Source organism: Eleginops maclovinus, chromosome 11 (genome assembly GCF_036324505.1).
Source record: "Eleginops maclovinus isolate JMC-PN-2008 ecotype Puerto Natales chromosome 11, JC_Emac_rtc_rv5, whole genome shotgun sequence".
NCBI classification, from domain to species: Eukaryota; Metazoa; Chordata; class Actinopteri; order Perciformes; family Eleginopidae; genus Eleginops; species Eleginops maclovinus.
In genome coordinates this window covers 13,958,329-13,983,955 of record NC_086359.1, presented here as the reverse complement: position 1 = coordinate 13,983,955, position 25,627 = coordinate 13,958,329, and the positions used below count along the sequence as shown (strand labels likewise).

The following is a 25,627-nucleotide window of genomic DNA, read 5'->3' as shown; positions in this document are numbered from 1 at the left end:
CATCGAACCATTGAATTATCTGGACATAAATGATGAGGGATCCTGCTTATGCATGCACAGTTGGCCCATTCAGCAGTGCTATAAATAATATGTTTTATCATTTCTGCCAGTCAGTACATCATGTTGTTTCTTTTAGGGAAATGCAACTGGAGTCAATTACTTGTAATCTGAACAGAAGGGTGGGAAGCTTTAGATACTGGTAATTCAGTTATCACTACTTTGGAAAAAATATGGCCTAAAATGCAAAATGTTTTTCCCAAAATGGATAGTTCCTACTTCCTACACTTGAGTTATGATGTGATGAGGATTTTATCTTTGTACCAATGAGAGGAGGCCAGAATGATCTGTATGCCATAATGTGAATAGCTGCCAAATGTACAAATACAATTTACGCAACGCACACAAATCCATACACTTAAAAATGAAAATGGAGTGCAGTATATGATTTGTTAACTGCAGATATGAGTGTTTTTCTGCACATAAAGGGTACATCAGTAAGCGGGATGTAACGTGAAATGCATATCTTGAATCTCAATGAAATTCGATCATCAAATAACTGTGGGGCCTATAAGTCATTATATTGCCCAGCTTAATGTTGTTCTTTAAGGATTTAAAATAAATGTGTCTTGGCATTCCCTTTTGTTCCAGTTTCTTTTCAAACATTCCCACTCAGTAATAATTCCACTTCATACTCGGAATATTCTGTGAAAAGGAAAATTCATACTTTTCAGAAGAAACGACTGCATGCATAGGCGGCACGTGAGGCTCAGGTTTGGGAAGGCTAACCAACTTTTTTACCTGACGCTGCCCGGAGGACAACGTTATTATGAAGGCTCACATACACACACCACATATGCGCTTTATTACTGAAATGCACGTTCGATGTCTAGCGACAATAACCAACGACAATCTATCTGTGGTTTTGAAATTAACAATGAAATGCATACAAAAAGTGTTAAAGTCTACAAGCAAAAACATCACAATCCAACAATATTGTAGCTGTGTAGTCACCACAGAAATAGTGGATTTACAAAATAGTGTGGAGCTGAAACACCTATACAGATGTCAGCAGTTGAACAGTAGTATTATGTGTTTGTATCAGGCTGTAGTGCTGAACGAAGCAATTGTTTATTGTTGCCATTGGCAACACGTGCATAAAGAGACGTTTAGTGAACATCTGTAAATTGTGGTGTCAATCGAATGTCCTAATCAATCAGTATTGATTTTTCAGAGGGGATTGACACATTTTCAGAAGGGATTGACACAAACATGCCTGCACAGGCGCCGTCAGCTCAATAGTATGATCCTGCAATAGTGGAGGTTGCATAGCAGCCCTAATGTCAAAGACACATACATTATACATTATATTTAAATTTACCAGGATGCAGTGAAAAAAATATTTGGGAAGGCTTAGCCTTCCCTAGCCTACAGAACCTGCCGCCCATGCCTGCATGCCTCAACACCTGGGTGTTGGATGGCGCAAGACTTATCTGACTCTCTTTCTCTCTCTCATGGGTGTTATCTTTCAGGTCTGGATCGGGAGACAGAGTGTGGTCGCCAACCGTTAGTGAAGATGGCAAGACAAGCCCTTACATGGAGCCCGACTCACAGGTAAACATTGTTTACTTTGGAATTAATAAAAACACAAATAACAATGATGGTTATTTATTTTCCCACCCACTTGGATGCTGTCGGAACACATCTGCTTGACTTTCTTGTGCTGCCAACACAGAGTTTCAGTGCTCAGATGAAACACATTTAAATTAATCACCAGACAAAAAAAAAAGAGTCTTGCCTAGTTGGGAGAGACATTAGGTAAAACATATATTTACAACGCACAGAGAAGGGCTGCTGGTTCGTGTGGTGATTGTAAAGGGTCAGTTAAAATATTTTGGATATATATAGTTGTATTATATTAATGTAGGGTAAGGGTTAGGTCCTATGAACAGGATCTTACAGTGTAACACTTCATGAATCATCAGCTATAGCAAATTCTTGGATTATAATATGCGTTTTTTACTTACCGATGTATATTTAATGCTGCTCAAAAGCATGTCTACCAGCCAGCCTAATAAGCTAGGTAGCTTCTTGTGTCGAGCACATTTTACTGGTTTGATTTATTTAGAACATGGGTTTAAGTCTTTAAAATCTAATGCTTTTGGTTGGGGTCATTTTCTATGTACTGAATCAGCCACGAGAGGATAAATCAGATCATGGGTCACAATTTGAAAAGTACAGGTCTCTGGGTGTGAGACTCATGTCCTTTCAATCTGTTTATATCACAAACAGAATCCATGGAAACAGCCACAACACTGGATCCTTAAATTGCATGTACGCTATTATTCACATGATATAAATGAGATAATGCTTCCCACTGTTCACTTGAATGGTTTTGAAATAGTATTTTGATTGTTCTTCAATCGTACAAGCTGCCAAATGGACGTCCAAGGCATGAAGAACTCTAGCAGACTATCTTTTCCAAGTTTTCCAGTGCTGGCAAGCAAACAGGTTTTTTCAGCAAAGAGAGAATAGGAGGTGTGTGTATGTGAGTGTGAGAAGACTTTGTGTCTCAAACAGACAGACAATGAGCATATTGTGGCTTCTACATGCGGGTGTCCATTTGTCAAGTATTGTATTGTGGAAGTTGTGAAGTCTGGACTGATGTTCTCTCAGCCTTCTCTGTTGCAGGGTCTCCTTGTCTGAAAAAATGGTGTAACAGACATACAAAGAGTTAAAGTGAAATCCATCTGTCCATTCATCAATGGGAGTTTTGATGCCTTACCGGAAAGTATTGTTGTCAGTGGCAGAGATAAAAGTCAAAGAAGCTTTAGAATATGTTATTCATCTTTGTTGTTGGCCATGAGAGTAGAATTCAGATGATATTTCACTCTGTCAGTATTGTATATTTTGTACTATACAGCTACAGAAATGACAAGTTTCTTATTGTGATAAAAAGAGAAGAACAAACAAGCCCTATAACATGATACCAAAAATAAGAATCCAATAAAACATTTTTATCATACCATAAAACGTTGAAGAAAAAAGGCAGAAGATGTGTGTCATTTGAGCTATAAAGTCGATGTTGATACATTTAACAGTAACTCTGTTGCAGTCTTCATCTCGTAATCTCAGCACCAGCTCTGGTCTTGCTTTGATTAACACAAGGAAATAACAAACCTGAGAGAGAGATTAACCATCAGCACAACTGTTTATACAAATACTGAAGCGCATGACAGGAGGACTTTTTGTGTGGGTGCGCTAGAGGAGCAATTCTGTCTCTCTCGGGCGCTTTTCTCTATAGCTGATCTACTGTATCTCTCTACCATCTTATCCAGTCCTTCCATTTCCCTCATTGAAGCCTCAAAATGTTCCCTTAAGTCTCTTTTAATGAAACAAACCTGGACAACTGGAAACCGCAGAGCCGTAGCCACTTTATCGCCACGCTCAGGTGGATTCTTCTTTGCATGAAGAGAGGAAACTTCCGCTCCCCGGGGTCGCATAAAAGACCAAGGCTCTCTTTTTCTTTTTCTCTACTCTGACACATAACAATGCCAATTGTTCCTCAATGGAAACATTATATGCACCGAGGCCTCTCTCATGCCATCGGAACCATCTCAAAACTGAACTATGTGAAACTGTTGGCCCACAGTGACTTCTTCTTGAGCCAGTTCGGGCAGCATAGGCAACAATCATTAATCGTCATCGGTAATGTTTCCGCCATCCAGAACTCCCTTGCTGATTCAATATGCTTCTGCTAGCAGGGTGAGAACTGAGGCACACCAGGGCTTGCAGCTGTAAAGAAAACATTCCACTTGAAAATGACCACACATTTTGTTGGCCTACACAGGCATTTATTGGTGTTTTTCCTCTCTAGATTGAACCCATTAACTAAGAATATTGCAATATTTTTCTACTTCAGAATGCTACCACTTGAGCCCAATAAACAGCTGCTGAATAGTTACGAACCCAATGCTGCCATTCTTCAGGACATGTTTTTTATTTATTTTTTATCATTTCCTTTTACATGTTTTATTCGTTGACTCCTTTTTCCTGCTACTGGGTATGTTGGAAATTCCAGTCTCCCTTATGGGAATAAGCTACTGAGCAGGAAGTGTCACATGGAAGCTATGAGGTGTTTCCTTTCACCTCTGGAACACGGTAGACTCTAATAAAAGACTGAAGAAATGCTTGTTGGAAATATGCACATTTCAAGTGTATGACTCTATGGCTTGACTTACTGTGCAATTGTATGTTATGTTTCCAAAGTCCTGTGCTCATGTCTTTGGAAAGACTGTCCACAGACTACTGAGTGTGACACACAACTTAAATAATTTGATACAGAGGTTGGGAGGTTGAGATAATAATGATGTGTCACACAGTAAGTAAAAAAGCGAGGGTATGTCTTGGTTCTGCATCTGTGCATACTGTGAGAGTTTTGTCAAGGCCTTGTTGAGTACACTATCTCCTGACCTCATCTGATTCTGACTGTTCATCTGATATTTTCATCAGCGGTGTTAAAGTGTTAGTGGAATTATCACTTCAAGATGGAAGTTACATCAGTTTTTGCAAAATGTCCTTTATGCAATAATGTCTTGTGACTTTAGCCCATATAATGTTGAAACATAATCTTCCGAATTCAAAAAAATAATCTCATCACTTCGTCTTAAATCAGATTTTTTTTTCCAATGAGAAAGACAGATTTAGAGAGAAAATGCCATGCCTTGTAAATGGTTATCTCATTGTACATCTTTCAGTCCTACTCTTGGAGCAGTTTTATTCAGAAGTAAAACGATACCAGCACTTACTGTCATTGCAGGTTCCTCAAAATTCCTTCCATTTAATTAAATGGCAGCTTCAAGTATGTAGGAATGGACTTTTGGTCCAATTTAAAGCCAAACTGCATTTTTTTTTTCTTTATCAGAATGCCATTCATTTCCGCTACCCTATTATTAACGTGATAGCTATTGTGGCGGAGCACTATGGCCCTGTGGAAAGAATGAGGCCTCACAATGCGGAAGCTAAGAGGTCTGGATCACACCAGATGTAGCCCCGGAGCTGGCAGCTTAAGGCAAACTCTGGAAGCTAACTTTAATACGAGCTGACAGATGGAGTCCTAGCATGACTTATAGACCATAATTCCTTCACTGCTTGGAATTCAATTTTACTTCAGACAAAAAATTTGTGCATGATACAAAATAGTTTTGTGAATGGAACAAGGCAGTTACTTTCCAATATCTGTCATTGAGAATAATTTACCTTTTTAAAAACACAAAATAGTGCAAAGTTGTAAAACTACGTAATTTGATTAAGATGCATATTTATGGATAGGAATGATCAATAGTGAATCAGGCCAGTTAGAAAGATAGAGTTTGTATAAAACTTTAATGGCCCCATATTGTTTTGATATGGGGCCATTAAAGAGTTAAGATTATTCTCATAGGTTACAAAAATGTGTTTACTAGGTCCACTGCTTCTCAATCCCCTGTCATAGAATCTCATACTCGTCATTCACACGGCACGGCCTTTAGATCACAGACCTCTGACCCCACTTATTTGGTTGTTTGTGTTCACTAATCAGCCAGTAATCCCCAGAAATGTCCAAATCAGCCTTTTGGTTTTCCTAATGGAGCCCTCTCTGCTCTGCTTGGCTGTCAGCATGCCGGTGAGTGGACAGGGTCATTGAGAGCACTCTCTGCTTGGGTAAGAAAGACCAGAGAGACTGCAGCCAACCAGAGTCATTCACATTTAGAAGGTTTTTAAAAAAAAAGCGAGACTATAAAATGTTTTTTTCAAAGTAACAAACATGCCTAACATAAATTTATCACCAATAAACTTCTTGCTGACAGTAGCTAAGAACAACTTAAACATTTAATTTTGATCAAAAGTAAGATGTCTTTTTACCATAAAGCTGTAATTAGAGACATCATACCACATTTCAATCAACCTAGAAGTGACTTTGTACGGTCAAAATGGAAGTAACATTTCTAAACAGCTTTATTTAATGCCGGAAATTGATAAAATGCATGACATTTTAAATAGATTCCAATGCTAAATCCATTGCCCCTTGAGCATTTGTTTTCTCTCAGACAGGCTCATGGCTAGAAGCCCAATAACTCTAGCATTTTCCGGTCTTTCTCCCCCAACCCCCCCCATGTCAGCTCTCTGCTACCTCCTCTCTAGCCCGTCTGTCTGTCCCTCCAGAGAGGCACCCAGGGCCAGGCCTAGGGAGCCATAAAGGGCTGGTTTGTGTTTGGTTAGTGGTGCAGAGCGCCATGTGAAAAGCTTGATTTCGAAGGTCCAGGGGGATTAAACCATGCAGGAGGCAGAAAAGAAGGTGTGTGTGTGTGTGTGTGTGTGTGTGTGTGTGTGTGTGTGTGTGTGTGTGTGTGTGTGTGTGTGTGTGTGTGTGTGTGTGTGTGTGTGTGTGTGTGTGTGTGTGTGTGTGTGTGTGTGTGTGTGTGTGTGTGTGTGTGTGTGTGTGTGTGTGTGCTCGTAAGACAGGCATATGATTTCAATTAGGGTCCTCCACCTTTTTTCTCCTCCTCAGCCCCTCCTCCTCTGGTCTGTTGGTGTAACCCTCCCTGACCAATCTGTGGTTAAATTTAAACTGGAGTCTTCTCCTGTTCAAGCTCTTATAAATCCGGGTAACATTCAGTCAAGTTGATAAATGGAGGAACGTGGTGCCTCTTGGCTGAATACACCCTAATATACATGATGCAATTTGTAAGAGCTTTCGCTGAGATGAATGTACATTTATGCAAAAGAAAACTGTCTTTCTCTTTCTGTCTATCTTTCATTCATGGACATCGGTCATCCTGAACCATTAGCCATGCTTGGTTACCGTTGTAAAACAGGTCAGTAAAATCAGATGACAGCCTGAATCTATATGAGCTTATAGACAATGCCGGTTCCCATATGTAGTTCCTGTGTTTGGATCTCTTTCCTCTCCTTTACTTTCTTTTTCCACCTTTCAAAGTTTCCCTTCATCAAAGTCAGGAGGGATGCAGTCAAGATTTGGGAGAAAATGAAAGAGTAGCCATGCTCAAGAGACAGAAATTAGAAAATAGCTGACCTCACAGACTGCCTTTCTCAGATGTCTTGTTGAGTTTCTGTTGGACATAAAACTGAAACTGCTCACATTAACTCTAAACTGTTTTGACTGCATTGGTAAAACAAGATAAGGTTTCCAGGGGGATTAGGCTGATAAGGCATTCACCAGATTAACGTGACTGTAACTTTAAAGCAAAATGTCAATTAATCCTATATGTAGTCCAGCAGTGAAAAGGTTGAATGAATCTTTTTAATGAGACAGTTGGCTTACAGCTGATTTTTGTTATAAAATAAATCCATGCCACCATACCTTTAGACCAACATGAAATCACTTACAGGTCCTGAATGTTACCAAACTGGCATTTTTATAAGGCAAGCACCAGATGTGCTGCCTTGTAAATCTGCCATGCACCCTAAGCAAATATCTTTGCAACAGGCATGTGATGCCAGAGAAAGTGTTAAGAAAGAAAGACAAAAGGAATGGTCGGGGAGGGGGGGGGTTAGCTGGAACAGAAGTAGTCACACGATGTCAAGCAGGAGTGTGAGGGTGAGAATTGTAAAACGTATACTTACTGCTGACAACAGGGAAATATACCCAAAAGACCATATTTAAGAAGTCAATTGGCCTTCAAGGTATGCACATATAACTTGTGTGCTGCCTGTGTTCTTTCTTCTGTGTTTTTCAAACCTGGACCCTATTTTCCCATATTTGTGTGTCTAAGTGACTGAGGACAACAATCTTTGAAATTGGTCAATTATTGGGGCAATTGCTCACCATCAACGTGCATTCATTAGAAGTGTTTGCTTTGGCCACTGAAAAGCCTGAAATTGTTATTGCAAGTGTTTGACAAAATATGGAAATCACAAGAGGTATACATCAGTGAAGACCTTAATGAAAGAACACACATTTGAGTAAACATTTCAAGGAAATAGTTAGGTACAGAAAGCTCAGTTTAGTGTCCTAAAGATTCAAGACACATTTGATTGTTACACTGATTTCTACAGCGTGTGCTAGGGTAAAGAAAAGTGTTGTATTTCTCTGTAGGGTCCTTTCCAGATTCTTTTGCACATAACATTGATTTAGGGCAATGTAAAAAAAATAAACTTGATTTCTTCATCAGGAAAATGTCCCATCTTGTCAATGAAGCAAGACAATGTTTTTCTTACCCTTTTATCACATTATATGTTAGCGTGCAATTACCTGTCCTCCTTCGCATGTCACGTTTGCACAGATTAGGAGTCATAAATGAAATGTCTTTACTGTCAAGCCACTGCATGCAGTGTAACATAATACACTAACGGGGATTTTCCTCAGCTTTCTCTTTTATTCTTAGGACACAGGCATGACTAAGCTTGCCTTGCACTCTTACGGTTATTGTTCTGATTGTTATCTGCAGATTTAGCCCTTGTCTGAATGAGAAATGAATAATGGGTTCTCATTAAAACTAAAAACACTGAAGAACTTCACCCTTCCATATCGGGTATGTTCTCAGAAAAATGAAAGACGTAAGATGAATCAAGCTATGAAATAAACGATAGTTGGGTTCAAAGGGGCATTTTAAAGAAAGCAGGAGGAAAAGCAATATCCAACTCGCAGAAATGTTCTTTATAGGAAAAAGGGAGAGGATTTGACATACTGTAATCATTAAACTCTAAGTGGCAGGCCCAAACAATCTGTGCTTCTACTATATCTTAAATCTTCCTCAAACATTTCTGTCGTGTGGCTGGGAGATACATAATCACTAATACATCTATATTATTAATCAGAAGATGTAAATGTCCTGAGAGTTTTTTTTTCGCTCTTGGAGCTGCATTTTGCCACAGTGGAATCTGCATTTTCAAAGCACTGTCGATTTTAAAATTCCTGCTAAATCAGGTAATGCTCAGTAGTATATCTGGGGCATCACTGATTTTATCAAATGTCCTAATTCTTTCTATATTCAGTAAAGTAAAAGGTCGAGGGAACCTTTGATTAAAGTCACATGAGGTCCACCATCTGTGCAAATAGAGCTAAAGATAACGAGTAGGATCTGGTTCGGCTGTGCGGTGAGCACCAGGCTTCAGAGTGTCTGGTTTACTTGGAGAGGGAACCACAGAGAGCCGGGTGTTTCTGACATCTAGCCCAAACAGGGTTTGGCTCTGGAAAATAAAGCTGCATTGAGCGCTGACTCCCCCCACTGCTTCTACAAAGTCTAACCATCAACGGCTATCTGCTAGCATTTTGTGCAGCTGGTTTCTGGATTCATCTATCTTCACTGTCCGAGGTTTTGGGTCGCGTAGGAAGAAGTGGTTTTACATTTCTTTCAACTTATCTGTCTTAACTACAGGAGGCAGGGCAATGACAGAGACATTTTTTCCAAGTTGTGGGCTTATTGGTGTAGAGGACTGAAAAGTGGTGATTACAGATGACCTGTGTGTTTGTGTGTATGTACACGTGTGTGCGTGTGGTCCGGCCAAGGACAGGATGACATTCAGCAGATCCATCTGTTGAAATGACAGGGGTCCTGTCTGGAGAAGCTGTGAACCTCCACCTCCTGTGGCTAAGACACTTGAGCTCAAAACACTCACAGTTACACACACACACACACACACACACACACACACACACACACACATACACACACATACACACACACACACACACACACACACACACACACACACACACACACACACACACACACACACACACACACACACACACCAGTGGCTCACAGTTAAACCAGTCTGACTGTCTCCGATCCTACTGCATTGCCTAACTTATAAACAAGTCACTCTCTCATCTAAAATGTTTATAGTCTGAAGTTATGATAATGTGCAGCCGTGTTTATTCTTTCAAAACTCTGGCTATCTCTGACATTCAAAGCTCTATCAGAGGTGGTGACATCATTGCGAGCCATGCAATAAAAGTCTTATCTGTGAAGTTCAGTCTGTGAGACGGTGAAGCCAGGCTGGCAGTGAGTGTTATCACTAAAGTGTACTGATAACTGTGGTAAACACTGTGAGACTCAGTGATGTCACTGTGAAGTTTGTGCAAATGCATGAAAAGGGCGTTGACCTCAGCATAAACACACTGAGTATACAGTGGTGTAAGTGTAGGTGTCTGCATCTGTCCTGAATTAGTGCAGATTCTTCCAAACAGCTCTAGCAGAGCATATATGTGGCAAGAATGCAGAAAGTCTGCTGTAGGATGTCAAAAAGACTATATGTTAATCACTCTGAGCTCTGTCTGCTTCTGTAAACTGTTCAAGAAGACTAACTAAACTACATTTTCTATTTACACCACATATTTGAATTTGTTTTTACAGAATCATCTGCATGACATCTATAACATGCTCCTTGTTAATAAACCTTACCATGAGAAAAGGAAAAACTGAAATCAAGTGGAAAAAGCCTTTTCTCTACCCTCACCACCGTATTTGCCTTTGAAGATTTGTGGTTTTTCATCACCACTGGGCTTGTTTTCTCTTTTGACTTTAATTTCCTCATCTTAAACATAATGGGGCATTCTGTTATGGGCCCATTACCCTTTTTTGTTTTTCCTAACATTAGTAATTACATCTATGATGCTCTTTCACTTTTACCCTTGTATTCATGTCTGCTTGGTTTTAAAAGAATTTACAAACCACTAGCAGCTTTATGAAGTGTTGTTTTTTTCTTTCCTTGTAGAATTTCCGTCCCATCACCAGTGGATATGGTGGTTCCAGTCGCAAGTCTTCGTACACCCCTGAACCCCAGTACCCACCTGCTCCCCAGTACCCACCTGCTCCCCAGTACCCGGCTAGTCCCCAGTACTCGCCTGCTCCCCAGTACTCGCCTGCTCCCCAGTACCCGCCTGCTCCCCAGTACCCGCCTGCTCCCCAGTACCCTCAAGCACCACAGTCCCCAGTGGCTCCTCCGCCTGCATTGGCTCCCCAGCCCCCCCACCTGAACAACGGACACTCCAAACCCAACAACGGCTACAGCTACGGATACGGGAACGGAACCGAGCGTGCTCAGTTCAACAACCCAGCCGGACTTTATCAAAACGGCAGCAATGGAGAAAGAATTCTGCCAAGCAAGATGGGAGGCCTTAACCTCAGCGCCTCACAAAGGTGAGATAAAAGATAAGATAAGAATTACTTAATTAATCCCAGACTTGGACATTTTTGCTCGTGAGCTGATCGAATTGTAAAGAAATGGGTTGTTGCGTATCCAGGACTAGTATATACTAACTGTAGGGTTTTTAAAATGTTTTTAATTATTGAAAACATAGTTTCACATTACAGGTGAAAATATACAAAACACATTTTTTCCTAAACAAATTCACATATTTTATTACTTGAAATAGTGAATAGTATCTATGTAGTAATTGTTAACAGTGAAAATTAGACTCTTATTAGACACTTAGTTTGTGTAAAAACTACAGAAGAAAATAGTTGTGGGACTAAGGTGCCTGCTTCTAAAACCCATTAACCTTCACTTTTTTAAAGCATCAATTCAGATTATATTGTGATACTCCACAGACACATGTGTTCATGTGCTCACTCTCATAACAGATGTGAAGACATACACACACTTTAGATCACTTTAGACTCACGTGCATAGATGGTCCTGTGGACTGCAGAAACCGTTTGTCAAGGTGCACCACTTGAGCAGGCAATAAATCTGTGTTAAGTCTTAAGACTGGATTGTTTAACCACCTAGCCCCGCACACACATTCAGTACAAACAAACACAGCTTAAAACCATTTTAACTGGGCTGAATCCCCCGTCAATCACCATTTCTAATTATTTTGGTAGACAATGTCTCCATACTTTTTTTCTCCTTTCTGTCACTCACTCAGTCAAACTTTCACCAGTTCAAGCTTTCTCTCTCACACACACACACACACACACACACACACACACACACACACACACACACACACACACACACACACACACACACACACACACACACACACACACACACACACACACTCTCAGACTGCAGTGAGCGCTTCCCTCAGACTAAGAGTGGAGACAATCGTGCAGTAGAGCGTGACAGAATTTGAGCATATCTATCAGCATCCCTGCTCCTCTCCCAGAGGCTTGAATGTATCAAATGAATGGGATCCATCCTGTTAGCGCTGGGAAAACTTGATGGGTGATTGAACATGCAGGTCCATAGCACAGGGCTGTTGTGATTAAGACTTCATGCCTGTGGAAGCACATTCACACTGTAACGTGTACTTTCTGTTTTCCCTCCGAGGGTCCACCTCTGCTGTCTCAGTGGGTCGAGTTTGTTTTTCTGTCTCCGGTGGTCTGGCAATTGTCATCTATTGTTTTTTTTTTTGTTAAGGCCAATTTGACTCCTTTCATTCCTTCCTTGCTCAAACATCACATCAAGACATCACATGATAAAGACACAAAAACAGTGCCATATAAAATACTATACTATATAAATAACAGAAAATACATATTACACTCACATCTGCACAATTCACTTGTAGTCAGAACATTAACTTTTGTTTTCTTAAAAATAATCTATGTGAAGTGATGTGTCATAGATTGTAGAATATATATGTCCTCCCTTGTGTCTTTCAGCCCAGAGCCTCCCTCACAATCCCCTGTGAGCCGCAATGGTTTCGACCCGCAGTCAGATGTCTACAAGATGCTGCAGGACTATGAAGAGCCGGTCTCTGCACCCAAACAGTCTGGCTCCTTCAAATACCTCCAGGGAATCCTGGAGGCTGAGGATGGAGGTAGGAAATCTGTGGAAAGGCTTACATGTGTGTGTGTGTGTGTGATGGTAGAGGAAAAAAAAAAAGCATGTGCACTGCAGCATTCATTCCTAATGTCGAGCTACTTTTCCCATGAACTAAAAGATGAGTTAAGCCAATGCTGTGGTGTAATGTTGACAGTATCACACTTATTGACCTGATTGCAAAATAAGTTTTAGGGCTATATATATATATATGAGACAAAACTAGGAAATATTCGCATTGAGAAGCTGGAAGCTGCAAATTGTGCCATTTGTTTGGCTAAAAATCATTTTATGTGGATAAATCAACTATGTTAATATTACAATTTCAGAGGAGGTGCAAAAAAGTGATGAAGAATAATTTGTTCACCAACCAGATATTGCATTTCTGCTAATTTGCAATAATTTAATGTCAGCTATATTGATCATTTTGGCTGCTCCATAGTCATCCAACTGAACTTATGGACTGACTCAAACTGTTGAGCTAGTAATAAATAACATGGTTATAACATTGTGGGCATCTGGTTTACTCGGGTTCATCTAGCAATACTCACAAAGTACTGAGTTTTTTATAAATATATCAAGGTGGAAGTTTATGTGTAAATATTTTCTCTCATGCAAACAAGACTTGCAGCTGAAAGGAACATCTTGCCCCGCTCAGGCAGCTCTTCTCTCTCTGTTTTGATCAGCTCTGTCTTACTGGCATAGTTTTCCTTTTATAGAAAGACACTTGACAGGGAGGTTAAGGGAGAGGGAGGATAAGTGAGAGAGACAGAAAACAAGAGATGGAGGGAGCAGGAGAAAGATGAATCGCTTTAAATAGCTCACTTACGGCTAAGCAGGGGGGGGAGTTTTGGTTTGGCAATTTACTACAAAAACAACTTCAGAAAGGATAATAAAGTGAGAAATATAGTTTTCTGGTCTGCCTTTTGACGGCTCAGCATTCCAGCTTTTGAGCTGGGGTCATGTGATACTGACAGCAGCAGAGAAGGGCTAATCTTCCAAAGTAAAACATTTTTTTCGGTTCTGCGTTCACCCCCGAAGCATAGCAAACATTGTGAAAGTGGTAGGTATAAGCCGAGTGTTGGTATGTTTAAGCGGAAATAGCCTGGACCTCAAAGGAGTGGGCTTTTGACCTGTTAGCACGAATTGTCTATGATTTAATGTTATTTTTTTTTAACTCAGCAACATGTCCTTGAGAAAAGTAGCTTAATCCTTGTTACTATTAGTGGAGTGTGCAGCTGTGAATGTCTGCAGTGTCATCATGTTTTCCATAGGTACATAATGCCTTAATATACATACTTTGTCATCTATGTGAAATCTTAGTTAAATTGGAGAACCCCCTTCTTTACATCCTCTGGTTTGACTGATGTGGGTTTTAGATACTGGTACACATGTTTTTTGTTAGAGGGCCTAATGATGGCTAATTCCTTTGTGTTTTCATGAAACGAAACAACAATAACATGCAGTTAATGTGTCCTCCTGAAACATACTTTGCCAAGAAACCATAAAAAATACAATTCAAGCCAAATACAAAATGGCCTTTTCTCTCTTGAAAACTATGGGCTGTTTATCACATCCTTGCTATTGGTGATATAAAACTTTTTGAAAATTGACAACATTGTTCAACCGATAATGTATAAGTGATTGATACATGTATTGGTTGACTGAAGCAGGGTGCTGTTTTTCCCTGTAGATTAATATTCTCTCAGGGCCATAATAAAAACTTCCTGCTCAGTTATCACATCGCTGGGTCTTCGTTTGATGTGAGAGCCGACCGGATAATCCACAGCACAAGGAACAACGTTGCCTGCTCCTGCAGTGAGGCCTGGAGCAGAGCCAGAGCATACTGTTACCTTAATTTAGCACTTACCATTACACTCAAAGTAATGAGAGAGGAGGAGAGGTAAAGAAAGAGACCGACTCGAATGACAGACAGAGGGGGTTGGAGGCGGAAAGACACTGCTGATGGATTAATTTAAAGGGAACTCTTTTCGTCTGCTGTCGGTGGTCTTGCAGCTTTGGGAGACTGACAGGATGATTGACAGGTTAAGCCCTCGATGAAACGACGAGACACCTCAGGTTTACATTGGGATCTTTTTAAAAGCTACCTGTCTGTCTCCTGATGTATGGCTGAGTCATTTAATATGTGTGAGAGTGTGATATAAAGTCTATCCCTTGGTTATTTTGAAGAAAAAAGTTAAATAAAAATTTGAACATTTCCAGCAAAAGTCAAATCATCCTGTTGTTGAATGCATACCTTGCTGTCAGGCTTTTAAACCACAGTAGTGGGTCCCCTTTTGAAGGTGAAAGCCCCTGTAGAGGCCATGTTGACTTTCAGGGGGCTTTTAAAGTTAAAGCAAACAAGAGTGTCAGTTTACCCAGAATTCCTCAGGCTCTGCCATGATTGGATTGCAATATGGATGGAAGAGGTAGAGTGAAAGTGAAATACTTAAGTTAAGGTATTTGAAGCGAAAGAAAGTTGTACTTATTGTACCAATATCAGGGTCTGTTTTTTCCATAATCTGGTATGGTATTACTAGGCAACAGTCTTACAAATAAGCGTTTATAGATAAGACTGTTTCCGTATGTTTAAAAGCATTGCAACAAATTTAGGTGGTTTTCTATTGAATGGGAACATTTGCGATTGCTCTGCTGCCGACGGGAATTTTATCATTTCCATGCGAGGTGAATTTAAGGGGAAGACAGACAGGAGACAATGTGATGGGGGAGTGTTCCTTTCACAACTGGAAAGAGAAATAAACAAAATTCCTGTGACCTATCTAAAACGTCACTAGTTCCTTGAACTCCAGGACTATTTGTTTAAAGAAACTCCTGAAAAATATCACAGTTTGTACTCTTGTTTTATTATGTATTACCAGATGAGTAGCTTTACAGTCAGCTAGCCGTGGTTATTTTTCCAGCAGATGGCTTGTCACAACACTAGGATTGATGGTCTAAATACCCAGTTTTAGTAAACGCAAAGTGCTCAGAAGGGAAGCAGGCTGTGTCCTTTTTTCAGAATAATACCTCTACTTACTAAGACATCCATCAGCATCGCTAAAATACAGAGCAGGAAATGTTATTCTTCCCAACACTTGTCCAATGAATGGATTATAACATGTAAACTTAGAATCTTCACGTCCAGTAATGTTTGCCCCTTTTATCTTTTGTTCCATATGTGAAGTTAAGTACATTTATTCTCCAGTGGATTAACTTGGATTTGGTTTGATCAGAAGTGTCTGTATTTGTGACCACCAACTCAGATGTGTAAGGATAAACATCACATCTGTCGCGTCCCCCTTCAAACGCACTGTAGAGTAATTCAATTCTGGATGTGAAGTTTCAGGGAAAAGTAGGTGGAGCATTCCAGGCAGATTGTTATTCCACGGGGATCAAGACAGAGCAGAAAAGATACAAGATTTAAAGCCCTAGCAAGACTTCTGGTCCACTGGGGGTAAACATGTGATGCCAGTGGTGAGGGGCTTAACTCTTCGCTGTCTGGTAGAGCAGATTGGTTCTTTAGGATGCACTAGCCAGTATCCAGTGTCCTTACTCATATATACAGCTCCGGAAAAAATTAAGAGACCACTACACATTTTTATTGAATCTCAATCTACACATGGCAGCCATTCCAGTGTCTGTTGAATTCCAACACAGAGAAATGTTGTCTGTAGTTTATAGAAAACAATAAAAAAAAAGGAGAAATGTATTTAACTCAAAGACATACCTATAAATAGTATAACCAGAGAAACTGATAATTATATATATATATATATATCATTATCATTATCAGTGCCCAAAGTGAAGCAATTTTTATTTATTTGTTTAAACTAAAGCTGAACACTTTGAAGTTCTCACTTTACAGTGGTGTGAAACAAACAAAAGGAAAAGCCCATTTTTAGGTTTTCTTCATAATACGCTTCAATTTGAATATCAGATGTATCATTAATTCATTTTCATTTCAAAATGTTCTCTCTTCTCTTATATACAGTAATTGTTTTCTCACTTACTGCATATTGGACCCCAGGGTTTATAAGTGTGTCTCCCTAACACATTTAAACCAAAATGTAGTCTTGGTAAAACCCCTTTTTAAATCCCATGCTGAGACAACCCGAGTGTATGTGCAGCATAATCAAGAACAAATCCAGGTTTTTAAAATGATTAAGTTTCCTCAAGTAAATACAATAACCCTCCATAGCTGTCTAAAATGATATTATTACAGCTGTCTTTTGACACTGTGATTCTCTTTGCATCACATTCCCTGAGGCGTCTCCCTCTGCATTTGACAGGTTTGAGTTAGGGTGAGTCTGTTTTACAGTATGTCTGGGTGATATTAGTCACAGTGTAGCAGACACATTGTGCCTTGAATGTTGCGTGGGGTGAGAAATGTGTTGTAATCACCCATCATGTCACTGTCTGTCAAATAAAATATCTGTCTGCATTTGGAACATATACATGGACCCTACATCGTCTGATTATTTAACAATGTAGAAGCAAGACTAAACAAGTGCTCATTCATTGTGCTTTCTGTATCAACTCCTGACTTTGGTGTGAAGATTTTTAGGTTTATTAGTCAGCCTTTCCCTCTGTGAGAAAGTCATGAGTGTGCTGCACTTAAAAGGTTTTCCATTGGAGTGCATAATTAGGTAATAGAGACATTAATCCCAGAAATAACATACCCAGCTAATGTCAGCTCTTAAACGCACCATGGCGCAGTCAGAGGCTAACTGTTACTGAGAGATGGAAAGTGCTTTAAATCAGGTGCCAGGTGCAAAGTAATTAGACTGTTCTGCAGTGTTAGGTGACTTCAGCCTGTTGGCCTCAGAAGCCTCCGCTGGCACACAAGTAAAGGATTCCAGTCGGGCATAACTCAACAAATGATCATTGGATTTGATGGCTCTCATTAACAGATTGCCATACATGTTTAGGCAGAAACCCCTGTCTACTACCAGAATATCAGCTGTAATTGCTATAATAGTTTTAAAAATAACCTGTTTTGATAAGTTTTGGAACATAACATGAGCCTTATAAACTGTTAGTGTAGCTGGTTGAGTTGGTGTTTTGTAGAAACCATCTCGTCACTAATTCCCATCTAAAATATAGAGATATCTTTATTTGGAAGAAAGTCTTCTCAAGGTGTTTCCTTTCACGAGTTCTGTTCACTAACTGTTATTTCAGTTAGTGTGAATATCAGCTCAACTCAACTTGTGTCGTTCACAGTTCTCATGTGATTGTATCATATCGGTGTGATGGTTAAAGATTGACTCTGTAACATGGGATGTTTTTTCCCGCTGGTTGTCTAGTCAGGTTGACTGATGAATTCCTACTAGGAAATGCAATTCGAGAGTTTTGAATTTAGCACACATGATAGAACGACAAACACCAAGGTCAAGGCGTACACGCAAAGGACAAAAATGATATTCAGTAACTGTATCTGCTGTATCTTATGAGCTAGCACCAAGCTGCAACCTCCGGGACTGAAAGGCTCAGTCAATGCAGGCGGATCCACTGCAAAAGAAGACCAATTGATTCATTCATTATCTCAGTAAACATTTTCTTAACAAATGTATGGTCCCAACTGCTAGTTTTAAGTCTTCTCAATTAAACAAACAATGCTCATTAAGTAAATGATGGTCTAAGTTAAAAAGATGACAGCAGGATATGCTTTAGGGGATAGCTACCTTGTTATTGACAGCATGCTACCACACTGTCCAGTGATTATATTATTGAACGTTGACCCTTTTGCTGTATGTTTTTCTGTTCATGACAGTTAATCTTAACATTTTGGTTGCCTAAAGACCGTCTTGCCAGCAAAATAAAAGGCTCCAAAATGCTTTTCCAAGAAACAATTGGTGACTTCAGGTTGACTGCTAGACAGACTCAAACACTTTCATCTGATAAGTATAGTATTTTCACATCATCATTTTGACACCGCAACAAATATTTATGAAGCCTTATATTTTGCAATCTTTATTGGATATTACATTGCGTGCCAAAGGTTGTATTTCATGGAATCTGAAAGGGACAGCATAAAACATGTAGACTCGCACAAAGGAGAGGCTAAGGAAGAGTGGCGACATCCTGTTTGGGAAAGCAAGCAACGAGGTTAATGAGAAATGTGATCCCTACTGACAGAAACACTAAGGCAAACAGCAAGAAAAAAAAAGAATACATAAACAACTCATAGCAAAAGAGGTCAAAAGGGCTGGATGAAAATAATATGTCAAAAACTGAGTTACAGCACAAACAACCTCAACCACTGCTGTGTTTGTGTTATTTATCTGTTTAAAAAGGGCTGGGATATGTGGACACTTCTTAAAGTTGCATATGTGCATATATAATTGCTACAGAGTTACAGTGTTATTGATTCAGTTCCAACCATTTAAATTAATATTACATTTCAAATGATATATTTATTCATGAAGTCACCCTATAATAGCTTGCTGTACACCATCCCTCGCATGTTGTTGCTAGATGATCACTAGGATGATCTTCATATCATTATTAGCCTACTACAGCCCTGACAACAATCATGCTTGTGTCCTACTACCTGAAACTGTAAGGGAAATTCCTCCAGGTTACAAACACAAAGACATGCTGTCATGCCTCTATAAGGATTTTCCCCTTGAATTACACAGGGTTACCAAAGGCCCTCATGTAATGTCAGCGCCTGAAACCCTCTCTTGCACATTTGTAGCAACAGTTTCCAGAGTTCCTGTATTTATTCTCTGCTTGTGTTTTCTAGGTGTTTCCCCGACAGACAGAATGAGAAACTTAAAGTCACCCATCAGGTCTCCAATCCCCAAACTGGGAAGCCCCATCCCGAGCCCCATGCCTGGTCTTCAGAAGCTGCCCCAGTGCACACGCTGCTGTAATGGCATTGTGTAAGTTTAAATTATTGAACAGTTAATAGCATTAGTATGTGATTTTGTGTTATTGGTCATCAAACCACTTTTTCTTTGGAAGACCACTCAATGCACACAACATGTTCATATCATAAATGTTCCCCTTTTGCTTTTCATTTCAACACTTATAGTGACATTCACAGTGATATAGTGTTATTTTTGATTTTTAATTGTAAGGTGGTGTGTATCACAGCATAACATTTTATGGTTTAAAAATGATGGGTACTGTGGTTTAAAATGACAGACTAGTGAAGATACCTTATAATAATATGGATGATTTATTATCAGATTCGCTATTTTAATCGCCATCTGGAAACGATATGTCTGTCTGTGGTTTTATCACTCATCCTTTGGTCATAAAGTTTAAAAGTTGAACAACTCGAGAAGGTGAGTGAAGAATCCTCCCTGACTCTAAAACTAAAAAGTAAACTTGCACAGGTCGACTTGCAGCAACAAGCCTTTCACAAGAAAACGTATTCCCATTTATCATTTTAATGATTAAACCAAGCCATCCTCCACGCCCTGTCCCACACAAAAACGGATATGAGCATATACACAAACTTAAACTAAACATTAAGCATGAGCACACACACTTTTCAGCCAAAGTAACTACATGCACCGGTAATCCCCCTTCTATAAAGCAGCTGCAGGTAAGCACTGATGTCATCGGCTTACTTTACGTGTTAACAAGAGGGCATTGTAGGAGCTTGCAGGGCACAAAAAGGCTGTTATGACCTAGGAGCATTTTACAGCTTTTTAAAAGGGTGTAGAGCACTGTGTCAAGAGTTTATCCTCCAAGTCTTTCGGTTAAATGGGGAAAGTGGTTAAAAAAAGAAATTGGCTTGTGAATGAATGGTTGCTGGCCTGAGTCCCCAGTCCAGAAAGGAAAAACTTATTGGGAACTGTGTATGAACAACGCCCTTAATGACTGCCATCACTGTGTGACTGACTGAAGCAGTGAACTACCAAATGCACCAGTGTTGATCAGCAACCGGCAGAATAAAAAACTCTCTATTCAGCTTCCAGGTGTGAGAGAATGGTGTGCGCCAATGTTCTTTCAAAATTTCCCTGGAATATGACATAAATAATATTCAAATACATGCGGGAATAGTCGCTAAGCTAACTGCTGATAAGAATCGATAATGAAAGTGAAAAGAACAACTGTGGTCATGCGTAAGTAATTTATCATCACTTATTTCCTTTTAAAGTGTTCTGAGGAATGTTTTGCTTCTGCGATGAATCTACCTCCCTCAAAAAAACATATTGGACCTTTTAAGGCAGAAAGCATGTCATTGCATCATTTGCCATAAGGCTCGGATATAAAATTGGGCCAAAGGATTAACTGAAACCCTGATATTTAAAAATATATATTTCAAGCTAGGGTTTTAAACGATTATCAAAATAAATAGTTCATCATCTCCTAAACAAGTATAGCAATATTTTGTCTAATTGTCAAAAGCAGCATACTTGAAAAATAAATTATGAATAAAAAGTCATTCATACAGCACATTGTGCAACCTAGGTCTTTAAATCAAGATTAACCATAGCCAAGCAAAACCCTTAAGGCTAAGTATGCACCGTCTCGAAACGTAGGGAATGGCCTACACAAGCACCAAGTCTTTTCAAGTGTTTCATGTATCTCTCTTTGTCTTTATGAATAGTTTTTATTTAATCTTTTTTTCAAGTCATGCCCTGCTGCATCTCCATCATTTCCAAAAGTATTAAAGCATTCATGAGTCCAACTTTTATCTTCTTTTATATCATTTTCCAGTGGCACCATTGTGAAGGCCAGGGACAAGCTGTACCACCCTGAGTGCTTCACATGCGATGACTGCGGCGTCAACCTCAAGCAAAGAGGCTACTTCTTCATCGAGGAAAGTCTGTACTGTGAGACCCACGCCATGGCGCGCGTCCAGCCCCCAGAGGGCTACGACGTTGTTGCCGTTTACCCCAACTCCAAGGTGGAGCTAGTCTGATTCAGATATGGAGCTGGCTATACTGTAATATAACTGGGAAGGTCAAATCTGGGAGAATGGGGCTACTGAGTATTGTATCCTACATTTATCAGGCTCTGTCAAGCAGGAATGCCGATCTTGCATAAGTGTTGCCTTTGGGAGATTCCAATGAACTGTGTGTGATCCAAGATCAGCATTTCTACACTGACAGTCTTGATAAATGCTATGTATATTGAGAATATTGTAATTTGTTGACAGAATAAGACTTGGATCTTCTGAGTATCCCAAAACTCAAGATGACATTGTATGTCCCAACCTGACAGCCCTCATCTCTCAATCAGTTGGTTTACCTTCAGTTTTACGTCCAAGAAACATATTGAACAAGTAAGGGCCTTATTCAGAAAAGATGTTCATATCCACATTACAAGCACAGCATATTACCAGGATATTCATTGTAAAAACCAAGAAAGAAGAACTGCACAGATGGCAAGAGTCTGTAGATATTGAACTGAGATGTGTATGCAATTTAAAACACTACACCAATATACTCCAAATACCTGCTTTTCTAACTGCCAGAACAATTTTTTTTTTTACCAGCATAATCTCAAATGTCCCATGATAACACTCAGCTTTAGAAAAACTGAGTGTGAGTATATGTGTGTGGGTGTGAGATGTGGCACACAATAGCTTGGAGTATGTTTGCTGTGATTGACTGTGCAGAGGAATAAGTCGTTTTTTTTCAGTTTGTGTTTTGCCAAGTCATTTGAGGTATAATGATTTTTTTGGTTATGGGTTCTAAAGGTTTCAGTGTCTTTTTAACCATGTTACAATTACACTTTATACTCCTGTTATGATACATGGACTTTTGCATTTTGTAATTTACATCTATGCAGTTTATATATCGAACTTTCTATGTTACAAAAAAGAGGAACATCTCTTTATTATGGTCACTTTTTCTGCTTACTTGTCAGTTATTTGAAACAATAAATGCTAATTCATTATAGGCAGATCTCTACCAAGTATAATTATGAGTGTCTGGAGTGTGCTTCGAAGCAGCTATCCAAGCAGCCCCCCCTCTGAAATGTAAATAAAACCCTGCTGGAGACATCCTCTGATTTCTTTTAGGAACTAAAGAACTTGGTGAAAGTCAGATCCCAGATGTGATCACAACCACCTCAGTTTAAAAAACAACTAAATTGTAAGAAATTCGACTTTAATGATTAAGTAGCCTAATGCAGTGCGTGCATGCATTGATGACTTTTTGAAAGCATGTGACACGTTTGAAAAAGATTGTAACTTAAGCACTCTCAGGCACCTAACTGATAGGGGAATGTCTACTTTCAAGTATGTTCACACTCAAGAATTCCTCTACATAAAAACAAGAGCATGGAGTTGACAGCGTGCGTATATTCAAAACACTTCATTTTTCCAACAATATGCTCTCCATCTCTCATGACAATTTTGAAAATGATCATGTGTACTTGAGACGGGAGACATATTTTAAACACAGCCTAAAACATGTGGGAGTAATTTACTTTTTTATTTTTTTGGACCTGAAACATAGATGCATTACTATTCTTTATTTTCTGATAGGACAGAAATTAGAAGTAAGCATACTTGTATTCCCTTCCTACTATGAACTAAAACTTCTGCTCACATCCAAGTCGATATAAGTGAAATACTTATATTTCTTTTACATTTCCTCTGAGAGAGGGGGAACGGAAAGGGAGGGAGCTGAGAAAGAGAAATGAGAAGATGATTTTATGGAAAGAAGCGTGCCTTTTTGACTCCAATGTGGGGCCATCCGTCTTGGCTTATTGTGAAAAGTGAAGTAAAATGGGTGGAGGAGAGTGATCTTATTCATAATTTTTGAAACATTTCTAACAAAACTACTTTTTATATTTGAAATTAGAAAATTCATTTTGCAGTGCTGATGTCCATTGTTTTTTTTTTAGATATCTACAGTGATGTGTAGCTGCTGGTATGCCATCTATACTAGTTATCTTGTAAATTATGTGAAAATTATATTGCTACCACATTGTTTCGTTGGTTTTGTACATATTTCTTTTATCATGATGCTTTAACCTACTGTGCGTAACATGTCACTTGCGTGCCTTTGCATACCCTGTGTCTTTAAATGATTTCCTTGACACAAACCTATTTTTCTGTTTAACTTATTGTTTTACCAACACATTTGTTTGTTCCTGTATGCTTTTTTTTTTTTCTAGAATCAAAATAAAATGAGGAGTGCATTACCATGACATTATTCTTCGCATTCTTTGTTGGGTATAACATAAATCAGGTTATTCCACAAACGTATTGAGAGCTGCACTGGGAAAAACACAACGTATTCAGTTCTTGTAATGGCAATATTCCATACAATTACATATTAAGGCCTCCAGGCTGCGATCCTACGGTCTTAATCTGAAGTTAAACCTTCATCGTTAAAGGTTAAATATATCCCTCATTTATTCCTGTAGTAATTCTAGTCTTTCTCCCCAACAATTATTCGTTTATATAGGACTCGGTTAGATGTAATTCTATTACATGTCATATCAGAAAATGCCAATTTCAGCTTATATGGTTTAAAAGAGCACTTTAACCAAGAAGTAGGCTTAATGCCGATCTGGGAAATGAGCCAGTGGGGCTCAAGTATTTTCTTACTTTGTAGTAATGGTACTAATAGTCAAGTTTGTGGCTTCTCATGTTGCTGTATGTGCATCAGTATGTCAAATATGTGATGCATGCAGTTGCGGGACATGGCACAGATTCAAGGGAACTCTCATAATCCAAACCGGGAGGCGATAGGCCACATCATACCCCATTAAATTACTTTACACCTTCAGTAACAACTCATTCAACAACCATACTGAATGCCTGAACATTTCAAGCAAGCGATGAGAGAAATTGTGGTGGAAAAATATAAACTAGCCTTTCAAGAAATAAAGGCAAGAGAGAAGGAGCGGTGAACAAAGAGCCGACAGCTTCTCCTCTGAAGTGGTTTCTGTAATCAATAATCAGAATTACTCACATTTGCTAACTTTTCCCATGTGCATGGCAGTATCAAATGTAATGTATGACCTTTGGTTCAATCCTCCTTATTATTGTGCCTCAGGCAAAATCCAGTAATCGTAATTTGACTTCCAATTTATTTTCCCATTTATAAAGTGCTTTCCTAGTCTGTCAACCACTCAACAAATATTTACCTGTTCTCCCAAACATTAATACATTAATGTCAGGGCTTCCATACAAGATGCCAAACTGCACATCCGGATTTGATCTGAAGTTCATTCACACACACTCACACACCATGTGCAATGCCTTGGGGAACAATTTGGGGTTCCGTATGTTGCCCAGGCACACTTGACTTACTGAATGTAATCTAGATTCAAAGTGCAGCATCTCTTATAGGAAACTGTTCCCTGCATAACTCCTTTAGTTTGAAAGTAAATATGAACAGCCTCAATATCTGCTGTGAAAGAACTTCAGGTCGTCTACAATTCCACACAGTGTTATCAAAACCGAGGCAATGACAGAAAGAAGAAGAAGAAGAAACCAATGCTTTGCTGCATGGAAAGAGTTCTCCTTCTTCTCTCATCTATAAACATATAGTCCACTTAAAGGATAAACACTTCAAGTTGCTTAGAAACAGAACTTGCTTTGCTCACCAGTCTGCAGCCAGTTGCACTTCTGTCCAGCACATTTTTCTTCAACGTACTACCAAATCCTGCACTCAGCTTACAGGGGTCAAATTCCTCACATCGGCCTGTAAGAAGAAATGAATAGGTTAACTGTATTGCATGGTCTTTCTGTGATTTATCTCGACATACACACAGAAACATTTACAGTTCTGGTCCTGTTTGCATGTATATGTAATTTTGTCATTCATTTTTATCTTGTCTTTCACGTTCAGTACTACTTTCTCTCAATTAAAACGATTATATACCTGATGCACGCAGACCGATTATTCTGTTCGCAAATTGAACTTTG

At 39.3% G+C, this 25,627-nt stretch overlaps 1 protein-coding gene across 1 annotated transcript in view; it reads left to right on the top strand.

Annotated features, from left to right (window-relative positions):
* Nucleotides 1-23,898, top strand: part of pdlim4 (PDZ and LIM domain 4) — a 41,062-nt gene extending 17,164 nt beyond the window's left edge. The window contains exons 3-7 of the mRNA XM_063894892.1: nucleotides 1,530-1,611; nucleotides 10,720-11,144; nucleotides 12,618-12,775; nucleotides 19,523-19,661; nucleotides 21,454-23,898. Of these exons, the coding sequence (XP_063750962.1) occupies nucleotides 1,530-1,611; nucleotides 10,720-11,144; nucleotides 12,618-12,775; nucleotides 19,523-19,661; nucleotides 21,454-21,658 (1,009 nt within the window). The 3' untranslated portion in view covers nucleotides 21,659-23,898. The remainder of the gene's footprint in view (nucleotides 1-1,529; nucleotides 1,612-10,719; nucleotides 11,145-12,617; nucleotides 12,776-19,522; nucleotides 19,662-21,453) is intronic.
* Nucleotides 23,899-25,627: the final 1,729 nt, after the last annotated feature.